Below are 24,229 nucleotides of genomic sequence, written 5' to 3' on the forward strand. Positions count from 1 at the left end.
TTACCTTCGCCAAAAAGGTTATGTTTTGGGTAGCGTATGTATATATGTTTGTAGAAGACCAGAATAACTCAAGAACAACTAAATGGATTGTATTGATATTCGGTATGTGGGTAGGTCTTAATGAGACTTGGAAACGAATAGATTTTGGGTCGCCTAGCGGCCTGTTAAGGTACTGCAAAGGAATTTCCGGGTTTGATATGTCGAGTTCTGAACATACTGCGGCTATGATTTTTTAGTGGTAGACAGGTCTTGATGCCGAGAGTAAGTGGTGTAGGTTTATGCCTCCTAGTGGCTTGTTTTGAAACTGCAGGACAGGTTTAGTGTAAGACTTTGACCTTGAATAACTCAAGCTTTGAAAGAGAATAACTCAAGAAGGGGTTCGAGGATTGTCATGATTTTTGGTATGTAGATAGCTTAAGAGATGCTCCATATAAATACATATTTACTATACAAATCGGAATCTAATTTGCATAAATAATTAGGAAAACAATTAAACACGCCCAGTTCCATTATAGGACCATTAGAAAGTGGCAAATGTAACTGAGATAGGGAAGAATATTGATCGATATATATCATGCAAAATAAAGACCTAATTTGCATAATTGATTAGAAAATGCTCCGATGTCATTGTTGTAAATGACGGGAACTTCCTACTGGTAGCATTTGGAAGTTATGTACAGGTGAACATTATTGTTGAACATTAGTTATGCAAATGAGGTCCTTACTTGCATAAATTATTACAAAATGCGATGAAAATCTTTTTAACATAGATTGTTTACATCTGTTATTCGGTGGAGGAGATAAACAAGTAATAGAATCTATGCAAATGAAAATCTTATAATTAATGACCATAACAATTAATACAGTAGTTGTAAAGGGTAGAATTATTTGGCGAATGTATGGGGTCGTGGAACTCTAGTATATATTATCTATTTGGTTTTGAAAGATCTGAAACGTTATAAACTGTACTTGAAGTGTTCTTATTCAGGCTTAGAGAAATGCTGTTAGAAGACTCAGACTGATACTTTGGAGCAGATGACTTTTGGAAAGTTTGTTTTAGCTAACATTTTACAATGTGCAAATTTCAAACGTTTAACGATGTCAATGAGTATTGGATTGGCACTACAATGACTGATACTGAATTGAATACAGTGTTTGATCAAAGATTAGTGTTGCATGGCCTCTGTGTCTTTTAAAGTAGTGATATGCAATACATAATATGAAATATTGTTTCAGCTACGTTCTGTAATGCGTATCTAAAAGGACGCTCACTAGAATTCATTTGATAGATCTAGATATGGCCTACTTTCAGGGACAACTATGTGACTAAAAATCACTACTTGAAACTCTTCAAGCATTTATTAGTTAGGCGATACATAGATCTTTCTTTGACGAGAAGTTGAATCAGTATTCTAATTTGCTTTGTCATGTAGAGTACTTTGAAAATGGCTAGAATTCACAATTTTCGCCAAATGCAAAAGATGACCTACTTTCAGGGACAATCACGTGACTGCATTTCATGACTCAAATTTCTGCAATCATTTATTAGAAAGGCAACACCTAGGTCTCTCTTTGAAAAAAGTTGAATAAGATTTTTTTTCAGAATTTGAATTCAATTTGTCACAGAAAACACTTTGAACATGGCTAAAATTCACAATTTTCGCCAAATGCAAAAAAGTGACCAACATTCAGGGATAACCACGGGACTACATTTTATGACTCAAAATTCTGAAATCATTTATTAGATAGGCAATACCTAGGTTTTCCTTTGACAAGAAGTTGAATCAGAATTCAAATTCACTTTGTCAGAGAAAACCCTTTGAACATGGCTAAAATTCAAAATTTTGCCAAACGCAAAAAAATGGCCCACTTCCAGGGACAACCACGTGACTAAACGTCACGATCTAAAACTCTTCAAGCATTTATTAAATAGACAATACATAGATCTCTCTTTGACAAGAAGTTGAGTTAGAATTCTGTTTTATTTTGTCACATGTAGTACTTTGAACATGGCTAAAATTCACAATTTTCGTCAAACGCAAAAACTGGCCTACTTTTGAGGACGACCACGTGACAACCAAACAAGACCCCAAACTTTGCAACAATGCATTTGATAGATATATCAACCATCTATACGGGGTACAAATTTCAAGTCAAAAAAATTACCAGCTCCGCACTTATGCCGTTACAAAGTTGGGCCAAAAATTACGTTATTTTGAAGCTTGAAACATTGTATTGTTTTGATGCTGCCCAAGAACTCAATTTTATCTCGTTGGAAATTTCACAACAATTTCTAAACAGCCAAACTGTTTGTCTTTTCAGATCTTGTTTTGTTTTGACAATACAATAAAAGGTGTTGGAGTGACAATGCCGTAAAGTATGCCGATTTCCGTGTTTTTGAGATGCGGAAATTGGGGAAAATGGCCAGAAAACTTTGTTGGCCCGTTACCATGGCAACAAGGAGTTTTAATCTAAAAGAAAGCTATTTTGAGGGGTTGTGGACCAAGTACTATCACTGTGCAAAATATGAGCCAAATCGATTTTTTTACCTTTGCCACCATTGTTTGATCCTTACAGACATTTGCTCTTAAGTCTATTCTACTATTTTCTCAGTTATGCAAATGCTGCCCTAATTGAATAATTTTGTTTGATCTTGTTCAACTTATAATGAACTTATAAATATCACATGTATCGAATTCCCGCAATTAACCACTATGGCCTTATGGCACTTTCTCATAAATCATGCAGATTGGCTCATATATTAGCATCTATCATAACTAGCATAAATAAGCATTATGACGATCCGTTGGCTCTGGCCCATTGACTTATTTTGAAACAAGACCACCACACTTTTTTTTTCATGCAAAATCATATTACCAAAACACCCCTTCCAATCAAAATGGTTACTCTCCTCCCTTCATGATGCATCCGCAAACAAATAAACACCATGGCAGGAAAAATAACAAATCTAGGACAAACCTGTGCACGCATCTGCAATACATCTGCTGGGCAGGGAGCTTAGAGTGTCCCAGAAAATAGGTCAACATCTTAGTTTGAATTGTTACATTCCTATTCTTCATTTATTGCTTAAATGAAGCCCAGATTTAAAAACAACAAATTTCAGGATTTCAATCATGACCTAAGGTAATAAAGACAGTCCATCAGATTCTATAAATTTTCCTAACCTAAAAGTTGCTTTACATGGGCCAAATTGAAATACATCTGTGTGAGTCATAATCCCCTGTTGTGTGTGTATTTCCCCTGCTAAATATCTGCCCTCGCCATTACCATCTTGTATGTAAAAACAAAATACAAACTTTATTTACTGGGCAACAAGTCACCGTCAATCGATGTAGTGAGCGTCGGTATCACAAAGAAGAAAAGAGGTGTAGTTTACCATTTAAATCTAAATTGACAATTTTTTGCGAAAACATTACTGTCAGAATACCGTTGCCATGGCAACACAAAAATCATGAACTTTCTTTATCGAACTTTTTTGCTAACAACATTTTATGATAAACTACCAAGTTTGGAAGCTTTAGCGCTAGCCGTTTACAAGTTACACGACATGAAATTTGTTCGAGGCCTCGAAATTCCCCTCCCTACACTTTTTAATGCAAGACTCGGTCCTTCTGACCTGTTGCATAAACTTATGATAATGAACTGGTATTAGCAACACTTTAACATGTCAAAATACTCCTCTCGTCTTACGAAACAATGTGTGCATATTGATCACCGATAAGAATTGGAAAGGAGATTCTATTGAACAAAACATTTTGGGTTCGAATTCCGTTTCGATCCACTCAGTCATTTTAGTCGGAAAAGGGGTTGGGTGTTTGAAGGTTAGCTTACAAAAGGTAAGCATAATTATGTAATTATAAAATAAGTTGTGACTGTAGATCACATACACCAGTGAGACCATTCGGCCGCTATAAGAAAGGTACATTATATTTCCTACCTAATGCTTACTCATTTTCCACCAGAAGGTATACAACAGGGACAGTTTTAATCTCAAATTCACGGATATTCAAGACCGCAAACCCCGCTGGTTCGAGCCCGGAGTAAGACTAAGAGTGGCAAAACGGAAGTAAATGCACAATCCCTGTGACCATAAACAGAAAAGGAGGCCTACTTATCGAAATGTTTTGCGCCTCATATAAAGAACCCCATAGCTATTATCATACACAACAGACATAGACAACAATCATGATCTTATGAACACGACACAACATTACACGTATGATAAGGACGTCGTACCATCTGTTGTCTGTTGATCAGCGCTCGTAGCGTACTTCGGATTTGCACGTAGACCGCCAGAAGGATTCCCGAGTGTGTGTAAACCAGCGTTGCCCCTACGTCTGTTTTGGGGAATCCGGCGGCAATTGTCATCGGAGACATCCCTAGTGTCTTCTGAAGGGCGATTTTCTACAAAGTTACTGTCAGGAAACTCCACAAAAGGTTCGTCAGATACGTCTGTACCAGTTATTGTACATTGAAGGGGCCCTGCAGTTCCTGAAGCTGTTTCCTCACGATTTGTTTCTTCCCTACATATGTATGTAACAGAGTACGGTTCAACGTGGTCAAATACGTACAAATGGCTGGTTTCATCTTGAGCACGCTGTTCGGAGATCCCGTCGGTGTGGGTGTTTAAAGTTGTGTTTTGTGTCCAGACTTCGGATTCTTGCTCCGTATCCATGTCTTGATTATCTGTATCAATGTGAGGCACTGGTTCTTCACGTATTGCACGCGATGGTGTTTCATCCTGTGGGATATTTGAAGACCCTACACCGGAGGCTGGGTTGTTTGTCGTGTATAGGACACCGAATTCTTTCGTCCTTAAAATGCTCGTAGACCAGTTTGGATCTCCATCACTTGCTGTATATGTAAGATTGACATTTTCGTGGACCAGTCTAGCTGCAGGCTGTAGGTTAACTGCGTCTGTCGAGTGGTCAAAAAGGATATAAAGTTTATGAAAATTGAATAATTCAAGGTTTTTAGTCATAGCAAGTGATTTGCTGGGAAGTCTAATGAATTAACGTAAGCGGATAAATTGATGGCAGCATAATTTTATCGATCATACCCAAAAGGAGCAAATGAATGATACAAAGTGGACAATTTCATACATCGATGAAGGTTAGATAATGTTTTAAATATTATTTCGTTGATTTCAAAGGTCTTCCATGATTATCCTTTTACTCGATAATTTCCAAGCCTTTCAAATATCTGAATGATCTCAAATGACCATTGTTTTTTGTTCACTAATCGTTCCCGACCTTGGGAAAATGGGTCGAAAGGAATTCAGAGTCGAGGTTTCTTTCAAATCAATATCAGTATTTCATATTGGATAGCGAAATGTTCATACAAATTTAAAAAACAGGTTGCAGCTACATGTGTATTTGTTAACTCAAATGATATTCACGCTCAGCCTGGTTTTCATCTGATACAATTATCGCATTTTCTTAAAGTCAAGTAGTTGCTATTTTATATATGTGGAAGCTTATAGCTATTACGTAAGTGCGTTTGGCTGTAAACAAGATAACTCTTGATGTTGTTGATGGGTATTATTGATATTTGGTGGATAGGTAGGAGGCACAAAAAGATAGGTCAAGTTCGAAAACGGTGTACCTGGCGTTGTCTTACTGGTCACGCAGGCGCTTTGTACCAAGCTTTGTACGTAAGTGCGTTTGGCTGTAAACAACATAACTCGAGATGTTGTTGATGGATATTGGATGATCTGCATCTAAACTGCATGGAACCTACTCTAACGGGGGAGTGGGGGAACTGGAAAGTTATGCTCACTGTGCACCTGTCAGTCCCATTGTGTTCACTGTGCACCTGTCAATCCCATCCCATGAAACCTACTCTGAGGAGGAGGAGGACAGTTGTGTTCACTGTGCACCTGTCAGTCCCATCCCATGAAACCTACTGTGAGGGGGAGGAGGACAGTTGTGTTCACTGTGAGACTGTCAGTCTCATCCCATGAAACCTACTCTGAGGGGGAGGAGGACAGTTGTGTTCACTGTGCACCTGTCAATCTCATCCAATGGAACCTACTCTGAGGGAAAGGAGGACAGTTGTGTTCACTGTGAGACTGTCAGTCCCATCCCATGAAACCTACTCGGAGGGAAAGGAGGACAGTTGTGTTCACTGTGAGACTGTCAGTCCCATCCCATGAAACCTACTCGGAGGGAAAGGAGGACAGTTGTGTTCACTGTGAACCTGTCAGTCCCATCCCATGAAACCTACTCGGAGTGGGAGGAGGACAGTTGTGTTCACTGTGAACCTGTCAGTTTCATCCCATGAAACCTACTCTGAGGGGGAGGAGGACAGTTGTGTTCACTGTGAACCTGTCAGTCTCATCTCATGAAACCTACTCTGAGGGGGAGGAGGACAGTTGTGTTCACTGTGAACCTGTCAGTCCCATCCCATGGAACCTACTCTGCGGGGGGAGGACAGTTGTGTTCACTGTGCACCTGTCAGTCCTATCCCATGAAACCTACTCGGAGTGGGAGGAGGACAGTTGTGTTCACTGTGCTCCTGTCAGTTTCATCCCATGAAACCTACTCTGAGGGGGAGGAGGACAGTTGTGTTCACTATGCTCCTGTCAGTCTCATCTCATGAAACCTACTCTGAGGGGGAGGAGGACAGTTGTGTTCACTGTGAACCTGTCAGTCTCATCCCATGGAACCTACTGTGAGGGGGAGGAGGACAGTTGTGTTCACTGTGAACATGTCAGTCCCATCCCATGAAACCTACTGTGAGGGGGAGGAGGACAGTTGTGTTCACTGTGAACATGTCAGTCTCATCCCATGAAACCTACTGTGAGGGGGAGGAGTACAGTTGTGTTCACTGTGCACCTGTCAGTCCCATCTCATTGGACCTACTTTGAGAGGGGGAGGAGGACAGTTGTGTTAACTATGCACCTGTCAGCCCCATCCCATGGAACCTACTCTGAGGGGGGGACAGGAAATTTATCTTCACTGTGCACTTGTCAGTCATCATAGTTAATGTGGATGAGCTAGGAGAACCCACATTTTGCTAAAAAGAATCTGTCATACTCCAAAATCTATCAAATATTTTACAATCGTTTCGTCTGATAAGGTTCTAACAATATCGTACATTTTTAAATGATACTGATATTATAATCATGTTATTTCATAATCAAACGTATGAAAATCTTACGTTAGGAATTTACATTAGCTCAGTTATATTTTCTTTAAAAATATCTTATTACTTTAAACCTTAATCAATTGGAAAATCTCTACTTGTCTATGCGCAGATAATCAGCACTAATTATTATCAAGCAAAATGACAAAAAAATGACATGCAGGTTTTTCACTGAAATGCCAAATTCCTTCCCCATAAGTTGTTTTCTTTGCCAAACAACTATAAAATGTTGCTTTAGTTGCAAAGGTGATGAATACATGTTTGCAAAGGTGATGAATACTTGTTATTGTACTGAAATTTCTTGATGCATATAGAATACAACATGGTGTGGGCAATTCGACCCGCGGGAGGGCTGGGACCGAGGGTGATACGGAACACGCCATCTTGTATTTTACTTATGTCAAACCCTGGTCAGAAAACCTCATTTCATTGCAAAAATACATGTACTCATATAAAAATGATAAAATAAGGCTCATTGTTTCAACTTGCACCAACAACTTTATTCTTTAAGAACATTTCGAGAAAAATTCCAAACTCCGTTAGCTTGATAAAGGGAAGCCTGCGTGACACAGCCTGTGTGATACGGATAATTACACGGTCCGGAACACCTGTATCGAACGTTATCGCGGCCCAGGTATGACATAATAGGTAGTATATAATGCATAATTTGCCGGGGTCTATTTCGACCCCGCCGAACCATTCACAAACTTTCAAGTATAGCTTTTACAGCGATTGGCTAACCTCGGTGAAAATTTATTAGAAGTGGTAAAGCATGTATACAAACTCAAAGAGGTAAATTATTTTCTCTGATGAAAAAGAAATTGATATGGCAGATATCAATATACGCCTGGTGACCCATACGATTGGATTAGAGTTAAAACAACTAAGTAAAACAAAACATACCTGTTTGTCCGTTTCTAGATGGAGACGATACCCCAATATGAATACCTCCCTGTGTAGCCATCGTCTGTCGAGTAACAGAGAGACCAGAACACTGGAACCAGCCTAGACTAAGAGAACTCCTCGCCCACGCAACAAATTGTCTGGTGGAAACTTCATGCAATCTAAGTGATTATGAAAAATCATCTGTGGCACATAAGATGTCGGCAACAAAAAGGAGTGCACAGTAGATGTAACAAATGTGAAAACAATTTGATATTTAAGAACAAACAGAATATGCCTTACTCCAAAATCAATCATGTTGTATCTAATGACTAATGCAAGAGTTTGATGAAATATACATGTTTATTTTATCTTTGTCTAATGTTGTATAAGCGTGGTGCATGAGACAACATAAACGTTATCCAATATCGAAATAATTTGAGAGAAGTCATAGGTGGAAATATTTCTGTACTGCTGTTGTGATTTTGTGAATTTTATCAGGTCGACGTTAAAAGGATTTTCGAATAATATGACTATATGTGTAAGAGAAACCTTACACACACATGATCACTAATATAATTGTCTGGTTATGGTTTGAAACTCAGTCACTTTAAATTCTACGACGAACAATCAATGGCGTAAACAAAGACGTTTTTAGTAAAATATCGAGAATGAGACGTATCTTTACATCTGTTTGGAGATTAAAAAAGGAGATGATGTGTATCTCAATCAATTAATCAATCAATCAATCAATCGATCGATCGATCAATAAATCCAGGTATTTTTTCATGAATCTTTATGATAGAGGACTACAGACATACAAACTGGGTTCAATTGATTTTTTAAACATATGAAAATTCCCCAATACAGAACCTCTCCATGTGACGTGATATTATAGATATAGACTAAGCATACAAACAAGTCAGTCAACCATCGTGAGGGACATAACGAAACAAATTAGGACTACACATACCTTTGTTTCTTGCAAGTGTCTTGATTTTTAAGATTTCAGTTATTGTAACGTAACCATGCCGTACTTAAAAGAACACGACAAAATTGAAAATTAAAGAAATGAATAAAATACACATCGGCGAAGGCTGGACGTGCAAGTAATAAAGATGTACAAACGTAACTCAAGCAATTTGATATATCTTATTTCCCGTCAGACATTTGATATATCACCCGTGATCTTTATTAATCAGTAACATAGATACTTAAATCTTCAAATATCATAGAAACATGGATGCATGGATGTTATTCAGATAATGGTAATCGTAACTCTGTAATTTGTATGTGCTCTGTATGATTTAATTTATAATGTTTTATTGCAAATACATACACAATGAAGATTCAGTAGTTTTACTGTTGCTACTGTCTCAAGCTGTCTAAATAAATCTATTTCCAATGCCGCAGAAAATACGAAAAAAATTGTAATTATTCAGTCTCCACTCCACACACAAGCCTTGAAAACTGCACAGTATTTATTTATTCATTGTTCCCTGCACGATATGATGGCACGTACCAAGAATTTCAAATAAGGCGCTTGTACAAAGGTACAAAGAGTAAGACGTATGAGACAAATTACTAAACACGTGGGCAGACATGCATCGATATACAACTTTCAGCTGTAGGTACTGGATGGGACGATGCATTTTCCCTGGGACACAAAATATATCATGGTCACACGCACACGCACACACACGCGCGATCACCAACACACACACAAACACACACACACACACACACACACACACACACACACACACACATAGCCCTGCAACAGTCGGCCGCGGCTATAAAATCGACTGCTTTTGCACAATCCGCCTTCTTTGCACCACACTCAAATATGACATTTGATAGTTACATGTCCAGCTGGAGGATTTGCTTTAAATCTCGGAATGAAAGATTTAAAGATTATTTGCTATGTTCCTGGCTAAAAGGGTTAATGTATAAGACTGCATGCTAAATTCACCACCTTTGCACAATCTACCACCTTTACACAATCCACCACACTCAAATATAACATCATGATAGTACATGTCCATCTGGAGGGTTTGCTTTAAATCCCAGAATGAAAACGTAAAGATTATTTATAATTTTTCTGACTAAAAGGTACGTCAAGCTTGCCTTCCATTTTTCTTAGTTCAACTTTCATCCAAAATGCAAGCAGCTGATGATGCTCAAACCTCGTGCAACAGGTTACATAACGGTGGGTGAGTTAACTCTACAGTTGTTTGGCTTTTTTTTTTGTTCGCACATATAAGCCTCACACATGGGCTATCATGTGAAAATAAGCCTTATAACGTTTTGTTGTCAAATCTATACCCTTTATTTAAACTTTGCTCTCAAGTTACAAACAACATGTTTAGGAGATATCTAATATTAGATAAAAACATAATTTATGCATAGTGTTGTTACTAACGTACACATGTCACAATTATTAAATTCCCATCATTAATCATAAAGCGGTTTTGCAATATTAACATAAATTATGCAACTAAGTTCCCCATTACCATACTTGTTATCTGCTTATATTCCACCTATGATAATTAACATGCTACATTTATGAAAGTTCAGTTATTGAAAACAATGGAATTATACAATTTTCTCATCAATTTTGCAAATAAAGTCTTCATTTGCATAAAATGTATATCATTATGAATATCTTTGCCTAAGCTACCTGCATACCTGCAATGATGCCAATCCGTCAATCCTTTCTGCAGTTATCCCCTTTGGAATGTCTTAACAAAAACGCCTCTGCAGTTTAGAAATTTAATGTTAGGGGGCTGAAACTTGCCCCACTTTGAGCACACTAATCATTTTGAGCTTTCGTCACATCCCACCAACACACCAAGTATGAAATCAATCCACCTAGCCCGAGATATCTTGTTGACAGACAAACGCAGGGTAAAATATAACCTCCATGGTATGCCATGGAGGCAAATATAACCTCCATGACATTTCATGGAGGTAAATATAGCAGTAATATAGCAAATAAATGTTACAAATACATTGTTAGAACTGCAATTAGCGATTTTGACAAAACATTCCTCTCAACAAACGGTTGCTATGGCAACACGAAATTGTTTTCTTTTTAAACTTCGTGAAATTGTTTCCAACTGAGTTTCAGGACAACTCATTAAATTGGCGCTACCTAAGCCGTTCTGACGTTATGCGAGATGAAAGTTGGCGCGGCCCTCAAAACAAGGGATAAGCGGGTGGAAGACAGAAAAAACAATCCTCTTTTAAATAATAGTTTTATTGCACAACAATTGTACGGGGTACAAAGTATGGCAACTACATAACTACAGTTCTATAACTTAACGCTTATCTAATACAGAAGTTGTAGTATGGGATAAATTTCTTACAGTTATTGGAGGCTTTTACAATCATTGGAGGAATTTCTAATGTCTAAACCTTCTTTGATATATTTTCCTATATCTGTCATGCAGGGATTGTCACATGTCATGATGTATTTGAATTTGCACTTCAGGTCCATCGAGATAAACCTTTGTGTATAAGATGACAGCCTTGTGTACAGAGAATTTCGTATATCAGACTATTTGGGACATACATTTAAATTAAAACTAGTAAACAGAACTATCAATTATTATATATAGCAATCATCTCTGCAAACCCCGACTGTTGTTCTGAAGAATTTACCAACTTTATTGTAAAAACATGTAATACTACGCTGGATGAGTTTTCATACACGGCTTCGATGGTCTCGGTTAGATCCTCTTCTACACCGAAGCCTCTCAGTACCTACCGTGCCATTGCGTTCTAGAACACCGGAAGTCCGTACACTGACCAGAAAAACGTCACAATAGGTTCAGTCAGCGAGAGAAGGAACTTGGTCATGCTTTCTCTTTCTCTGCTAGACCACAAACCAAAAGCATTGATTCTCGTGACATCTTGAGCGATATTTTAGCTAGGAGTTTGCTGGGAAAAGTTGGAGTTTCCGTGAAAAAGACTGGTATAATTTCACTGCATTATTCAAGCTGTTAGAGTCTTGAACTTAAAGCTTTTGTCTCGAAGTACCGTGAGTGGAAAAATGTAGACCGCCAGAGCAGCGCTAGGCGTCGCCTTGCGGGTTTGTCCCAGAACTGCAGTATCTACATACACTACACCAACCGCAGATAAGAAATGATAAATGTCGTCTGTGTTTCCAAATTAAGTTCTTCCGATCCTTGTGTATCTTTTTACAGCGTACTTCATGATCGCGCAGCATATGATTCCACAAGGGACTACTAAAGTAGCCGCTGTCTGTGTTAGTAATTAGTTAACTTTATACAGTGTCACTTAGCTTCTTATTTAGGCATAACAAAAATGTTGTGTCTGCAATGACGATAGATTGGTTAAAATAGATTGGTAGGTAGGGATTCTTTCTTTCTGTCTTTTTGTAAGATTTCAGCCGAGATGAAGTCTGTTTCATTTTGCGACCCAGGCATGATACTTGCGCACACTTCAACACCGCACCCTAGCGGTTCCCAGCAGAACTGCCTCCGTCCGGACATACCGTACAGGACCGGCCATGCGGACTGGAGCGGTCTGGACCTGGGGCTCTTCATCGGGGCGGGCATCTTTGTCACTGCCGGGATGAATGAGGTGAGATTTTTCATACTTTTTCCCTCATCAAAATAAAAACTAGCGCCATTGTTGCTAACTAACTAAAACTGCCCGTTCTAGAACGGCGTCCGTAGCAACGCTATCTTAAAACATTGTGGCCTGCATACACCATGATATTTGGATTAAAGGAATTGAATATGGTATTCTTGTATATTTTTATCCATTTTGCAACATATTTTTGCAATATGAACCCAAAAACTGGTGTGAACGTTGAAAAATTTTAATAGAAAAAAGTTGCCTTCATCATGGAATCTTAGTGGCCAGGATGGTTAGAAAATGACCAGAACACAAAGATCCTGGTATACAGAACAATACGTTTTTTTTTACCATCTTACATTTTTTTCCTAGGACTTCGAAATAGAATCTGGCATTTTTTCAAATTATCATTCATTTTGCAACATATTTTGTATCAAACGGCACATATTTGACAATTTGTAGCTGCTTTGTAGTATTCAAATTATTGTCTAATTATGTTGATGTCAAAACGGATGACAAAGGCACGGGAGCATCCATATATTCTTATTAACATGGCCTAACAATTGTGTCTTATCGTTGTCAAAAGTCAAATTTTGTTCAAGAGTTATGGTTATCATCCATAGATCTAGGATGGGCTTCATTGCGCATCTTTCTTTCAATATCTAACACCTTTGTTTGTCGTATTCATCAGAACAAAGGGGCCGAGGTCTCCCACACACCGTCCGAAGTACCACCTGCCCAAGGAGTTCGGTACGTCCCGTCAGGCAACAGTCAGTACACGGGCCTGAACCTGGTACCGCTGGCGCCGCACACCCCGGCCGGGGTGCTGTGCAGGAGCGCCGCCTTTCCACTCGGCAAGAACTACAGGGCCAACAAGAAAGTAGTCGGGAGCGAGAATAGTTTCACTATTTGACCTCCGTGTATTATCATTCTTTCTGTCTTTGTTTTTGTGATGTTTAAAACTTGTCGGTTCGTTATACTTTCAGATTTTCTTACTTCAGAAAAATAATCAGTTAACGAACGTATAATGTAATTTACCTTATTTTTTCCCAATTGTTGAGAAATAGATTCAATCGTTTTGGTAAATTGAATTACATTCCGGGAGGTAACGTTAACCCTTAGAATTACAATGTAACGTTGCAGATTGGCAATATATCAAACATTGTTTAAATCTTAGAAACAATAGTATAAATAGAATATCAAACTCAACATGTTAATGTAATCACGTTTATTTATCTGTTTGTACGTCTACTGGGTTAACTTATTAATATCCACTTGTTTGTTTCTTTGTAATACTATGTTTAGTTATGGCAGGCCTTGTAGAAGTCGCTGTACTTTTGCCGTGTCAATAACAATTGCTGTTGTAATTTTCCAGTGACTACAAGAGCGGCCATCTGTCCCAGCACGTACCCGTGAGTCCCCGGCTGAAGAGGAAGCTGTGCTCTACGCTCTACGCTGATTGTCGGGAAGACAGACAGTTCTGCCACCTAGATGACGTCACGACCAATCAGAGGGTTCACTTCTCCTGGATCGGACAGTAAGATAACGAGCACGTTGATGACGCCACTGCAGTGAAGGTCTACTGCGCGGTTCTTGAAGGTGTGTGGAGAGAAGAGTGCGGGTTGGTGGAGAATCACGTGATCAGCACGACAGGTGGTGATGACGACATGGAGTCATACTACTCTGGAAACGGGCGCAGGAACGGCATCCAGTCTGGGAACGAGAACTGGGTCTAAGACTTCCTTAAATCTCCGATATGTCAACTAAGCAAATTCACCACACAAATGTTTTTTTAAGTCTAGTTTACTACGCAACAACGTAAGGAAACACAAAAGTTATGGCTATATATCTTTTCACCATTTAATATAATATGAAATCAGAACATCGCTTGTTTATAATACAAAGGGGTTATTGATTTTCATAATAAGCTCAAGCTCTTATAACACTCCACAAAGTTGAGACATACGTATACTATATACATGAGATAGTTCTGTTGCTTAATTGTAATTAAAGGATATTTTTTCCCCGCCCTGGAATATACAAGCCTCTCCATGTCACATTCATTAAAGTTACGACAGCTTCAACAACACGAACGTCCAAATAGCTGTAGTGACGCCCTTGGAAATTCTTGCCGGAGGGCAAATTGCAGGTAACATGAAAGGAACAAATTGATATTGCTAAAAGCTAACTATACATTCTTTTTCCGAGACAGTTGATGACGACTGATGCCACATTTTCTGATATGTGTGGATATCGTGATGTTAGAAGGAGAGTGGTATAAAAATGTCTTTTTGTCTGTAAACGCGTAGACATCAGGTATGAAATTTAGTGGCATCTTTAGAAAACTCCTTTCTTTCATAGTAGGAAAGGGATCGTTTGAGATAAATATGTTTCGTCTTCCATCATGTTTGACGTTTAGTATTTTTCGTTCACACACTGGTAACTTCTGATAAGATAATCAATAATATTAATTTAGCTTTATATTCAAAGAGAGGCTCTTCTTTGTTCTGTGTGTAAATAATTGAAAATACAATAAATAAATAAATTGAAAATACAATAAATAAATAAAAAAAATAATGATAATAATATTAATAATGCATAAAGTAATTTTTAGTAAATTAACAAATAACTACAAAAAAAGACGTGGGATATTGACAGAAGGGCAACGACATACTGTCTGGCGTTTTGTATTTCATGTCAAAAGTTCATAGTAGCAAGACAGTTTCCTTCGGTGTTCAGCAGCGGAGATGACATGACACGTTGACCACTCTCAGTAAAAATGATTTGCGAGCAATTTGAAAAGCCCCTAACAAGACATAAATACTTTAGATCCAATTTTGTATCTCTATTCATACATGTAAACGCTTGTAACGTCTGTTTTCAATAATAAAGCTATCATATATTCAAGTGAGCTTCTTTATCTTTGTCAGTTCAGCAAAATAGATGTCGGCTTTCCTGTCATCACCAATTTTTCTCCAAGTGATTTCCAAGTTCTGCAGTGACTGGATAATGTCCGGGTGTAAGGCGTTCTCGTCGAAGATACTTCGCCACATCTGTAGTGACTGTTCAAGATACACAACAGCCTTTCTGAGATCACCAAGGTACCACCAGGCGAGACCCAAGTTGTTTAGTGACGAGGCGATATCAGAATGTGCAGTGTTCTCACCATAGATAGTCCGTTTCATCTGCAGTGACTGTCGGTGATAGCTGACGGCCTTTTTGTGATCACCAAGGTGGCTCAAGGCGACACCCAAGTTGCCTAGTGACGAGGCGATATCGGGATGTACGGTGTTCTTACCGTAGATAGTCCGCTTCATCTGTAGTGACTGTTCGTAGTAGATGGCGGCCTTTTTGTGATCACCAAGGTCAGTCCAGGCGAGACCCAAGTTGTTTAGTGACGAGGCGATATGAGGATGTGCAGTATTCTCACCATAGATAGTCCGCATTATCTGTAGTGACTGTTCGTGATAGCTGATGGCCTTTTTGTAATCACCAAGGTCCATCCAGGCGAGACCCAAGTTGCCTAGTGACATGGCGATATCAGGATGCGCAGTGTTCTCACCATAGATAGTCCGCTTCATCTGTAGTGACTGTTGGTGATAGATCGCGGCCTTTTTGTGATCACCAAGGTCCATCCAGGCGTTACCCAAGTTGTTTAGTGACGAGGCGATATGAGGATGTGCAGTATTCTCACCATAGATAGTCCGCTCCATCTGTAGTGACTGTTCGTGATAGCTGACGGCCTTTTTGTAATCACCAAGGTGGCTCGAGGCGAGACCCAAATTGCCTAGTGACGAGGCGATATGAGGATGTGCAGTGTTCTCACCATAGATAGTCCGCTTCATCTGTAGTGACTGTTGGTGATAGATCGCGGCCTTTTTGTGATCACCAAGGTTCATCCAGGCGTTACCCAAGCTGCCAAGTGACGAGGCGATATTAGGATGTGCAGTGTTCTCCCCATAGATAGTCCGCTTCATCTGTAGTGACTGTTCGTAGTAGATGGCGGCCTTTTTGTGATCACCAAGGTCAGTCCAGGCGAGACCCAAGTTGTTTAGTGACGAGGCGATATGAGGATGTGCAGTATTCTCACCATAGATAGTCCGCATTATCTGTAGTGACTGTTCGTGATAGCTGACGGCCTTTTTGTAATCACCAAGGTCAGTCCAGGCAACACCCAAGTTGCCTAGTGACATGGCGATATCAGGATGCGCAGTGATCTCACCATAGATAGTCCGCTTCATCTGTAGTGACTGTTGGTGATAGATCGCGACCTTTTTGGGATCACCAAGGTGTCTCGAGGCGAGACCCAAATTGCCTAGTGACGAGGCGATATGAGGATGTGCAGTATTCTCACCATAGATAGTCCGCATTATCTGTAGTGACTGTTCGTGATAGCTGACGGCCTTTTTGTAATCACCAAGGTCCATCCAGGCGAGACCCAAGTTGCCTAGTGACATAGCGATATCAGGATTCGCAGTGTTCTCACCATAGATAGTCCGTTTCATCTGCAGTGACTGTCGGTGATAGCTGACGGCCTTTTTGTGATCACCAAGGTGGCTCGAGGCGACACCCAAGTTGCCTAGTGACGAGGCGATATTGGGATGTGCAGCATTCTCACCATATATAGTCCGCTCCATTTGTAGTGACTCTTCCTGATAACTTTCGGCATTGTTGTGATCGCCAATGTTACGACATGCTATAGCTAAGTCGCTAAGTGTTCGGGCAATGTCAGCATGTATGAAAGCTTTGCCAAATCGGGTTCGATAGTTCTGCAGAAGCTCTTCCAAGCATGCCTTTGAGTTAGAATAATCACACAGACTATCGTATACCTGTGATTTAAGTTGCAATGAATTGTCAAATAGTTTTAAAGCATCTCCTGGCGACTCGATCATCTTTGAGACAAAGCGCTTCAAAGGTGTTGCTGTGTAATAGTATCTTATTAGCTGCTTGGCATTCGAGATGTAAAACACTTTCCTTAATTTTTCTCCTATGTCTGTTTCTGTCGGCATGGACGACAATGCTGACATATTTTCCACTTGGCCGTGATTGTTCATGTATGTCCGCAGTCTCAGTTCTGCTGAGATACTGACCATCACCATTAAGTGATGCGCATTCTCGTTGTTAATGACACCATTCTTGTGCATCTCTTCAATGGTGTCCCAGATTGTCGTCGGTTGTATTTTGTGAAGCAGTGCCCAACATATTATAGTAATGCTTGAAAATCGATAGATTTCTTTCTTAACATTGAGCAGGCTGGCACTCGGAACATGTCTGTCAAAAGTTGGGGAATTCTCTGACATTATTACATTTGCGATTAACAATGGGATTTTTCTACTGTCTTCACGCTGTAGCTTAGTCCATAAAGACGCATATTCATCGATCAACTCTTGCTCTCCTGCTATTAAAGAAACATTCCCCAAGACACTTACAAGATGGTAGCCTTTCTTTAGATAGAACGTGACATTGTCTTCCAGGAGTTTTACCATGTTGCTGGGTGTGCGGATAAGTTCACACGTTTTACCCCTTCCTAACGGAGTCTTGCATGCATGTGGCATGGCTCCATCGAACGAAAACCCGCGCGGTGTTACAGAGTCATAGTACCAATTTCCCAGTGGGTCGTCTGAGTGGAAATCATTAAGAGACCTAATCCCCATTGCAGGAAGAATAGTTTCTCCCAGATTGATTACTTTGAGATGCAGGAAGTGAGTGAGATTGCGGAAGTAGGTGACATTATTGTCTGTTTCCTTCTCTATTAGAATGGCAAATTCCAGGTCAGAGTACGGTGTTACTAGACCTGTGGCTTGCGAACCCAATCCTATCATGGAGTACTTGCAGGGAGGGTGGCCCATTACCTCCATGCATTCATCTATAATGTTAACAATAAATGATGTTCGCTGATGCAGTATTGTCTGAAACAATACCTTGATTGCTTCCACTCTCTTCATCTCTACTTCTATGATATTTGGGTCGTCATCATCAAGGCAGTAAGGATCGGCTTGTTGTTCAATCTCTTCAATTTCTTTTGCTATTTGATGTCTATCATCCTTCAACATCGTTTTGTGTTTTTCTACGTCATCGATGCCTACCGTCTGTGTGATACCCAGGACGTGCTTAACGAATGATTGGGTAATGAACTGGATTGTTTGTTTTATGATGTCCTGCTCTTTTGTTTTGGATCTTACCAGTGCTGCATTACAGAGCGCTGCTGCCTTGGTGAAATCATCGCCGTCTTTTGATAGCACTCCTCTCTTCAGGTAGACATCACTTAACTTTAGTAGTGGCCCCACCTCTTTGCTTGCCTCTGTATAAAATATACAGACAACATATTATGAATAAGACTTCTACTCTGTCATCGCCCAGAAATTCCTTTCTTGTGTATACAACATTGTAGCACTATTGATAGAATATATAGTAATAAGGACGATTCCATGCAAAGCTAATTCTAATCACCTTTTCCATGAACAGACTTGAGCGCCGCTGCAAAGTTCTGTTCTGCCGTGTCTAGGTCTCCTGTCTGCAGAGCTCTGCATCCCTCTTGTAGATGTTCTTTCGTGTCCAGGTCTCCTGTCTCCAGGGCCCCGCAGCCCTCCTGCAGTTGACCTTCCGTGTGCAGTTCCTCTGACTGTAGGGAGCTGCATCCCTCCTGCAGCTTTTCTTCCGTGTCCAGGTCTCCTACCTGCAGGGCCCCGCAGCCCTCCTGCAGCTGTTCTGCTGTGTCCAGGTCTCCTACCTGCAGGGCCCCGCAGCCCTCCTGCAGCTGTTCTGCTGTGTCCAGGTCTCCTACCTACAGGGCCCTGCAGCCTTCCTGCAGCTGTTCTACCGTGTCCAGGTCTCCTGTCTGTAGGGACCTGGAGCCCTCCTGCAGCCGTTCTGCCATGTCCACGTCTTCAGGGCACTGCTGCTGTAGGTTTTCTTTGCGTGTACTGGTGTAAGAATGGCATATATTTCAAAAGCTCAATTATTCCAGCTTTTTTTATGTTTATCGGAAATAAACTGTTGTTTATCAGGAAACTATCACCGTAAAGCGATACAGGGATACAGGAAAAATGCAAACTTGTTGTCATTATTAATATCACATGCTATATTTACGTTATGTTAATTGTTTACTGTGCATATCAATGCTTGAACGTTTTTTTCTTTTTCTTTCTTCCTGCAGTATAAAAGAAGTACAGGAATTAAAAACAAATGCCACAAACCTGTCAGGGTCTTCTTCTTTGTCATCGATGTTTGTGGGAACAGCTTTCAGCGTTTGTTCTGTGACAAAAATCCCATTTTTGTTACTGTAAGTATATGGTTCATGTTGGAAGTTAAGACATGAATTGGTATGAACCTTTGACCCCTGAAGATAAAAATGGGGCGCTCTTAGGAAATCTTGGTTCTACCTTGAAAAAAAATATTTATAGCGTGTGTGTGAATAGTTGTTCGTCAAGTTTTAACCTTATCAAGTTCATTCTTCTATTCACTTGACCCTAACATTGACTAGTAACTTCAGCAGTTATCCTATACCCCAAAATTTCAGGCATTATTGTCCCATCATGCATCACAGTCCATAGGTCTGCATGAAGGGGCAAAATCAGTTACTGGATTGTCAATGATTCGCTGATGTGTTCATCTGTCGATTTTCTGTAAACAAAAATGTGGTCTTTTAGAAAACAACACTCTCCTCTGGAGTACACATTTATGTACAGTATGCCTTTAACCCTAATCTGACCGCATGGGGTCTTTCTGAACCCCAGGTGTGTATTCATATCTGCCATATCAACATCTTCCTTGTGTAAGCAGTAAGGTAAAATGTGCTAGTGGAAATAAGGGGACTTAATCTTTGACAAGAGGTCGTAAGCTCCAAGAAAACTTTATCCCTTTTGACATTGATGATATTTCCCAAAACCTTAGCTTTCATTTGATACATATTTCTATGTACCTCCTATGTACCATTGAATAGTTGATTGCGCAACAGTAGAAATGTTTCTCCATTATAAATTCTGTATACAAAGCCCATGGTGTTGATGTTGTAACACACTGTAAGTAGATTGACAAGAAGTGATCCCAAAGGTCAAAGTATCGGCAATAGAGGTCTACACGGCTTAGTTATAAACCAGAAGTTACTGTAAAATTACAAGGAAATGGTTTATATGGACAGTACATCATACATGGTGGGACGTATATGTCCCCCATTAGATTTGATAATCTGTCAACCAAGACTAAGGTTAATGATGATATCGTATACAGGTGCGTGTATTATTCTAAAAGGGGTGTATATAACAGTTACTACCGGTACATTACATCGTTAAACAAAATTACATACTTTTTGGACAAAGTGGAGCAGGGTTTGTTTTATAACGTAACTTGTAGTCATTGATGAGATTGTTATAGGAATTGTACATTATATATTACTTTGTGGAAACGTCCATAAGAGCATAAAGTCGGCAATATTGACATGTTTTATCACGACAGTACATTATACACATTGGAAGTACATAATGTTCTACATTGCGGGGCTAGGTAGCAATTTGCATAATCGATATCATCAATATTTCATTTTTTCAGTTACATATGATATGTAATACGTATGACTGTCCTGTTATGAAATGCGGCGGATTGATCAATTGCTCAAACTAGCCCTGGTTTCCATTAATAGTCCTTGATTTATAGAAGGCATCTCCCAAGTTATGTAAATATAAAAAATCATGACGATCTTTATTATTAAAGGGATGATGCAACTGCGCAGGCGCGGAAGACTGTAAATTCTGGGAATTTTTTCCAATCGGACATACTAGAACACTACCCAGTTAGGCTAATATTTCTCTCTTTGTCAGTTGCATGTGTCTTATCTTTGAGTATCTGCTATTATGAAATGCAGTAGGCTTATAAACTACCCTCATTATTTATGCAAATGGACCCCTGATTTGCATGTCAAAAATTGATTATATTAGGCATCTCCTAAGCTATCTCGCTCACAGCCCATGACCAAAGCTATCTGCATTCCAAGTACCATGACAGTCTATCAACCCAAATTATTCCCCTCAAACCACCACACCATCACCCATTTCACGAAGGTTGAGGTCTACGAACGCTTGTTTGAATATGTTTTAATAGATGTCTTACAACAGCTAACAGTTTTTCACAGTTTTGCCCATTATTGTATAATTTAAGCTATACTACCAAAGTTTGTGTCTGGAATTTTGGGGTCCAAAATGAGCCTCGCAAATTATGCATAATTAACTACGTAATATCAAGAAAATTCAACATCGACTATTTGGAAATACGTATAGAATTTTAGTGTTAAACATAGTTTTTTATGCATTCTGCATAAATTTTGGAAATTAGTACTAATAACCTTTGCTAATGCATGTGAAAATGTTTCTAATTAATTAAGAAACAATATATCAACAGAATGTACACACTAAAGATATATTTGCAGAGAAAAAGACAAGGGTTACTGTATGTATGTGTTTAGAACTGATGCAGACTGTGGTGCATCAGTTCGATCAGTTCATCCACCCGGTGATAACGGTGCATAATTAAGTAATAAATTCGTTAGTTAAATAAATATTCGATCTTTTCTAATTAAATAGCATGATTATACTATCGGTATTATTGTAGCACCAATATTATTGTTTAGAAATTAATAAGACAAAACACTCATAAATTATGTGGACTATGGTAAATCTTTAGAGCAAAGGGTGGTTTATCCTCATTTTCTGCATCAATTATGATAGTGAACATTAATAACTGACACCAAAACTTGGCAAAATATATTTCATAGATAGGTGAAACAGTATATACATAGAAGTGACAAAAAGAACCACCAGAAATATGTCTATGAGCAAAACAAAGTGGCGCCCAAATAGGTCACCTTACGGTTAGATTTGTCGTAAAATGTATCGGTCGGAAAAGGCTTAAACGGTATCGATTAGGGGCTAACTGCTCCACCCCTGGGTCGTCGCCAAAAAGCGTATTGAAAAAACTTGCGTCAGGTACTACAAGTACTTTGCTAAGTACCCCGAATACATGGCGATAAAGTATCTTCGTGTGATGAATCGTGTATTATATTGTGTGTTTGTCAACCCTGAGTCATACACATAGGCACACATACTCAACGTCACGTGATGGAAACATACCGACCTGTCATGGAATTCCCCTGTCCGGGGATGACGGGGCAGGTTTAGACTTGTAGCTAGAATATGCAGGTCGACCTGAATGGCGATAAAACAAAAGAAAACTAAAACTTGCTAGGTAAGAATATAAAATTTTATCCAGCGACCAAGGGTTTGGAACCGCCTTGCTTCATTTGATGTACCGTGATGTATCACATACCGACCTGTCATGGAATTCCCCTGTTCGGGGATGACGAGGTAGTTTCAGACTTGTGGCTAGGCTATACAGGCTTACATGCGTAATTACAAATGAAAATAAATAAAAATGCTAGGTAAGAATATAAAACTGTGGCCAATTTTCATCTCAGTCTGTCCCCATAACGGACACAGTAGGTCAAAATGTACCTGCAACCAAGAGTTTGGACCTCCTTGATTCAATTGTAATACCCCCCTCCCTCAACACACAGTATACGATGTTTACACATGTTCATTAGTCTTCAAACAAAAGCTCTACGACCTTTGCATTTGCATTTAACAGTAACCTACTGTCGAGAATAGCTACTGTGATATTTTTCACAGTGACGACAGTATCTGTTAGGTTGGAAACATCAGTTCAAATATTGCGTTCTTGTTGCATACCTGAAACATCGTTTTGGTACAACGTTACTCGTACATATGCTCACCTGTTCAGTCTCGTGAGGTCTTTGTTGCCCCAGCAATGTTAACAATTAAAAATCGAGGCCCGATTATTATAAAATTCGCCTATAGTCTCCGGATTGAGGGGAAAAACTGATCACTGAGCCCGAAAATACTGCCGGGAGAAAATGCGGAACTCACCCGGAAGTCCCCAGGTGTGTCCGTACCTGGTTGCACCGCGAGGGTGTAACAGGGGGATTTCGGTATCAATTCAAAGGCGACGAAATGAAACCGTGGAATCGATCTGGGTGTGTTGTAAGAAAGGACCGAAGTCCAACATACGGAACAAAAATCCCATTGTTTTAAAGCCATATAGAACCGGTGTCATTTTGCAAACATGAAATCCGTAGATGGTTGTGCTGGAAAACCCCTGTAGGTAAACATTGTGAAGGTCAAAGGTCGTTTAGTTGTACCGCAGGCAGTTGTTTACACTGTCCTGTGTATTAAACGGGATCAAACGGTGGCCGGCCTTACGAGGTATCTTATAGAGAAAAACGCGCTCTACGTGAAAGAAGACAGTAGAACTGAATGTTCGATGCTTGTCCCTTCGACTGTATACTCTAGTATATTTTCAAAATATCTAAATCTTCAGCTTCTTCACTGCCCGGTTATGATAGCGATCATTGCGTTTCACAGCCATATCACCTGGACTGTCCACTACCGGCCGGGGGTTGTGTAAAGCTTGACCTTGCTCTTTTCAAACTAACTTCCATGACGAAAGCTTTTGTGTGTTGAGTTTTGTGTGAGGTTCTGGAGTTCGGTATTTCTGCCGACAAAAAAAG

General features: G+C 39.6%; 1 protein-coding gene across 1 annotated transcript; it reads right to left on the reverse strand.

Moving 5' to 3' along the window:
• Positions 1 to 14,452: 14,452 nt before the first annotated feature.
• LOC118427075 lies at positions 14,453 to 23,605 on the reverse strand. The gene is made up of 6 exons (XM_035836712.1): positions 23,435 to 23,605; positions 22,780 to 22,850; positions 19,851 to 19,908; positions 19,105 to 19,577; positions 16,676 to 18,955; positions 14,453 to 14,460 (listed from the first exon to the last, which is right to left on the reverse strand). The coding sequence occupies exons 5-6, from the start codon at positions 18,705 to 18,707 to the stop codon at positions 14,453 to 14,455; spliced, it is 2,040 nt and encodes a 679-aa protein (XP_035692605.1). The 5' UTR covers positions 18,708 to 18,955; positions 19,105 to 19,577; positions 19,851 to 19,908; positions 22,780 to 22,850; positions 23,435 to 23,605.
• Between the last annotated feature and the right edge of the window lie 624 nt (positions 23,606 to 24,229).

This window comes from Branchiostoma floridae, chromosome 12 (genome assembly GCF_000003815.2).
Source record: "Branchiostoma floridae strain S238N-H82 chromosome 12, Bfl_VNyyK, whole genome shotgun sequence".
Taxonomy (NCBI): Eukaryota; Metazoa; Chordata; class Leptocardii; order Amphioxiformes; family Branchiostomatidae; genus Branchiostoma; species Branchiostoma floridae.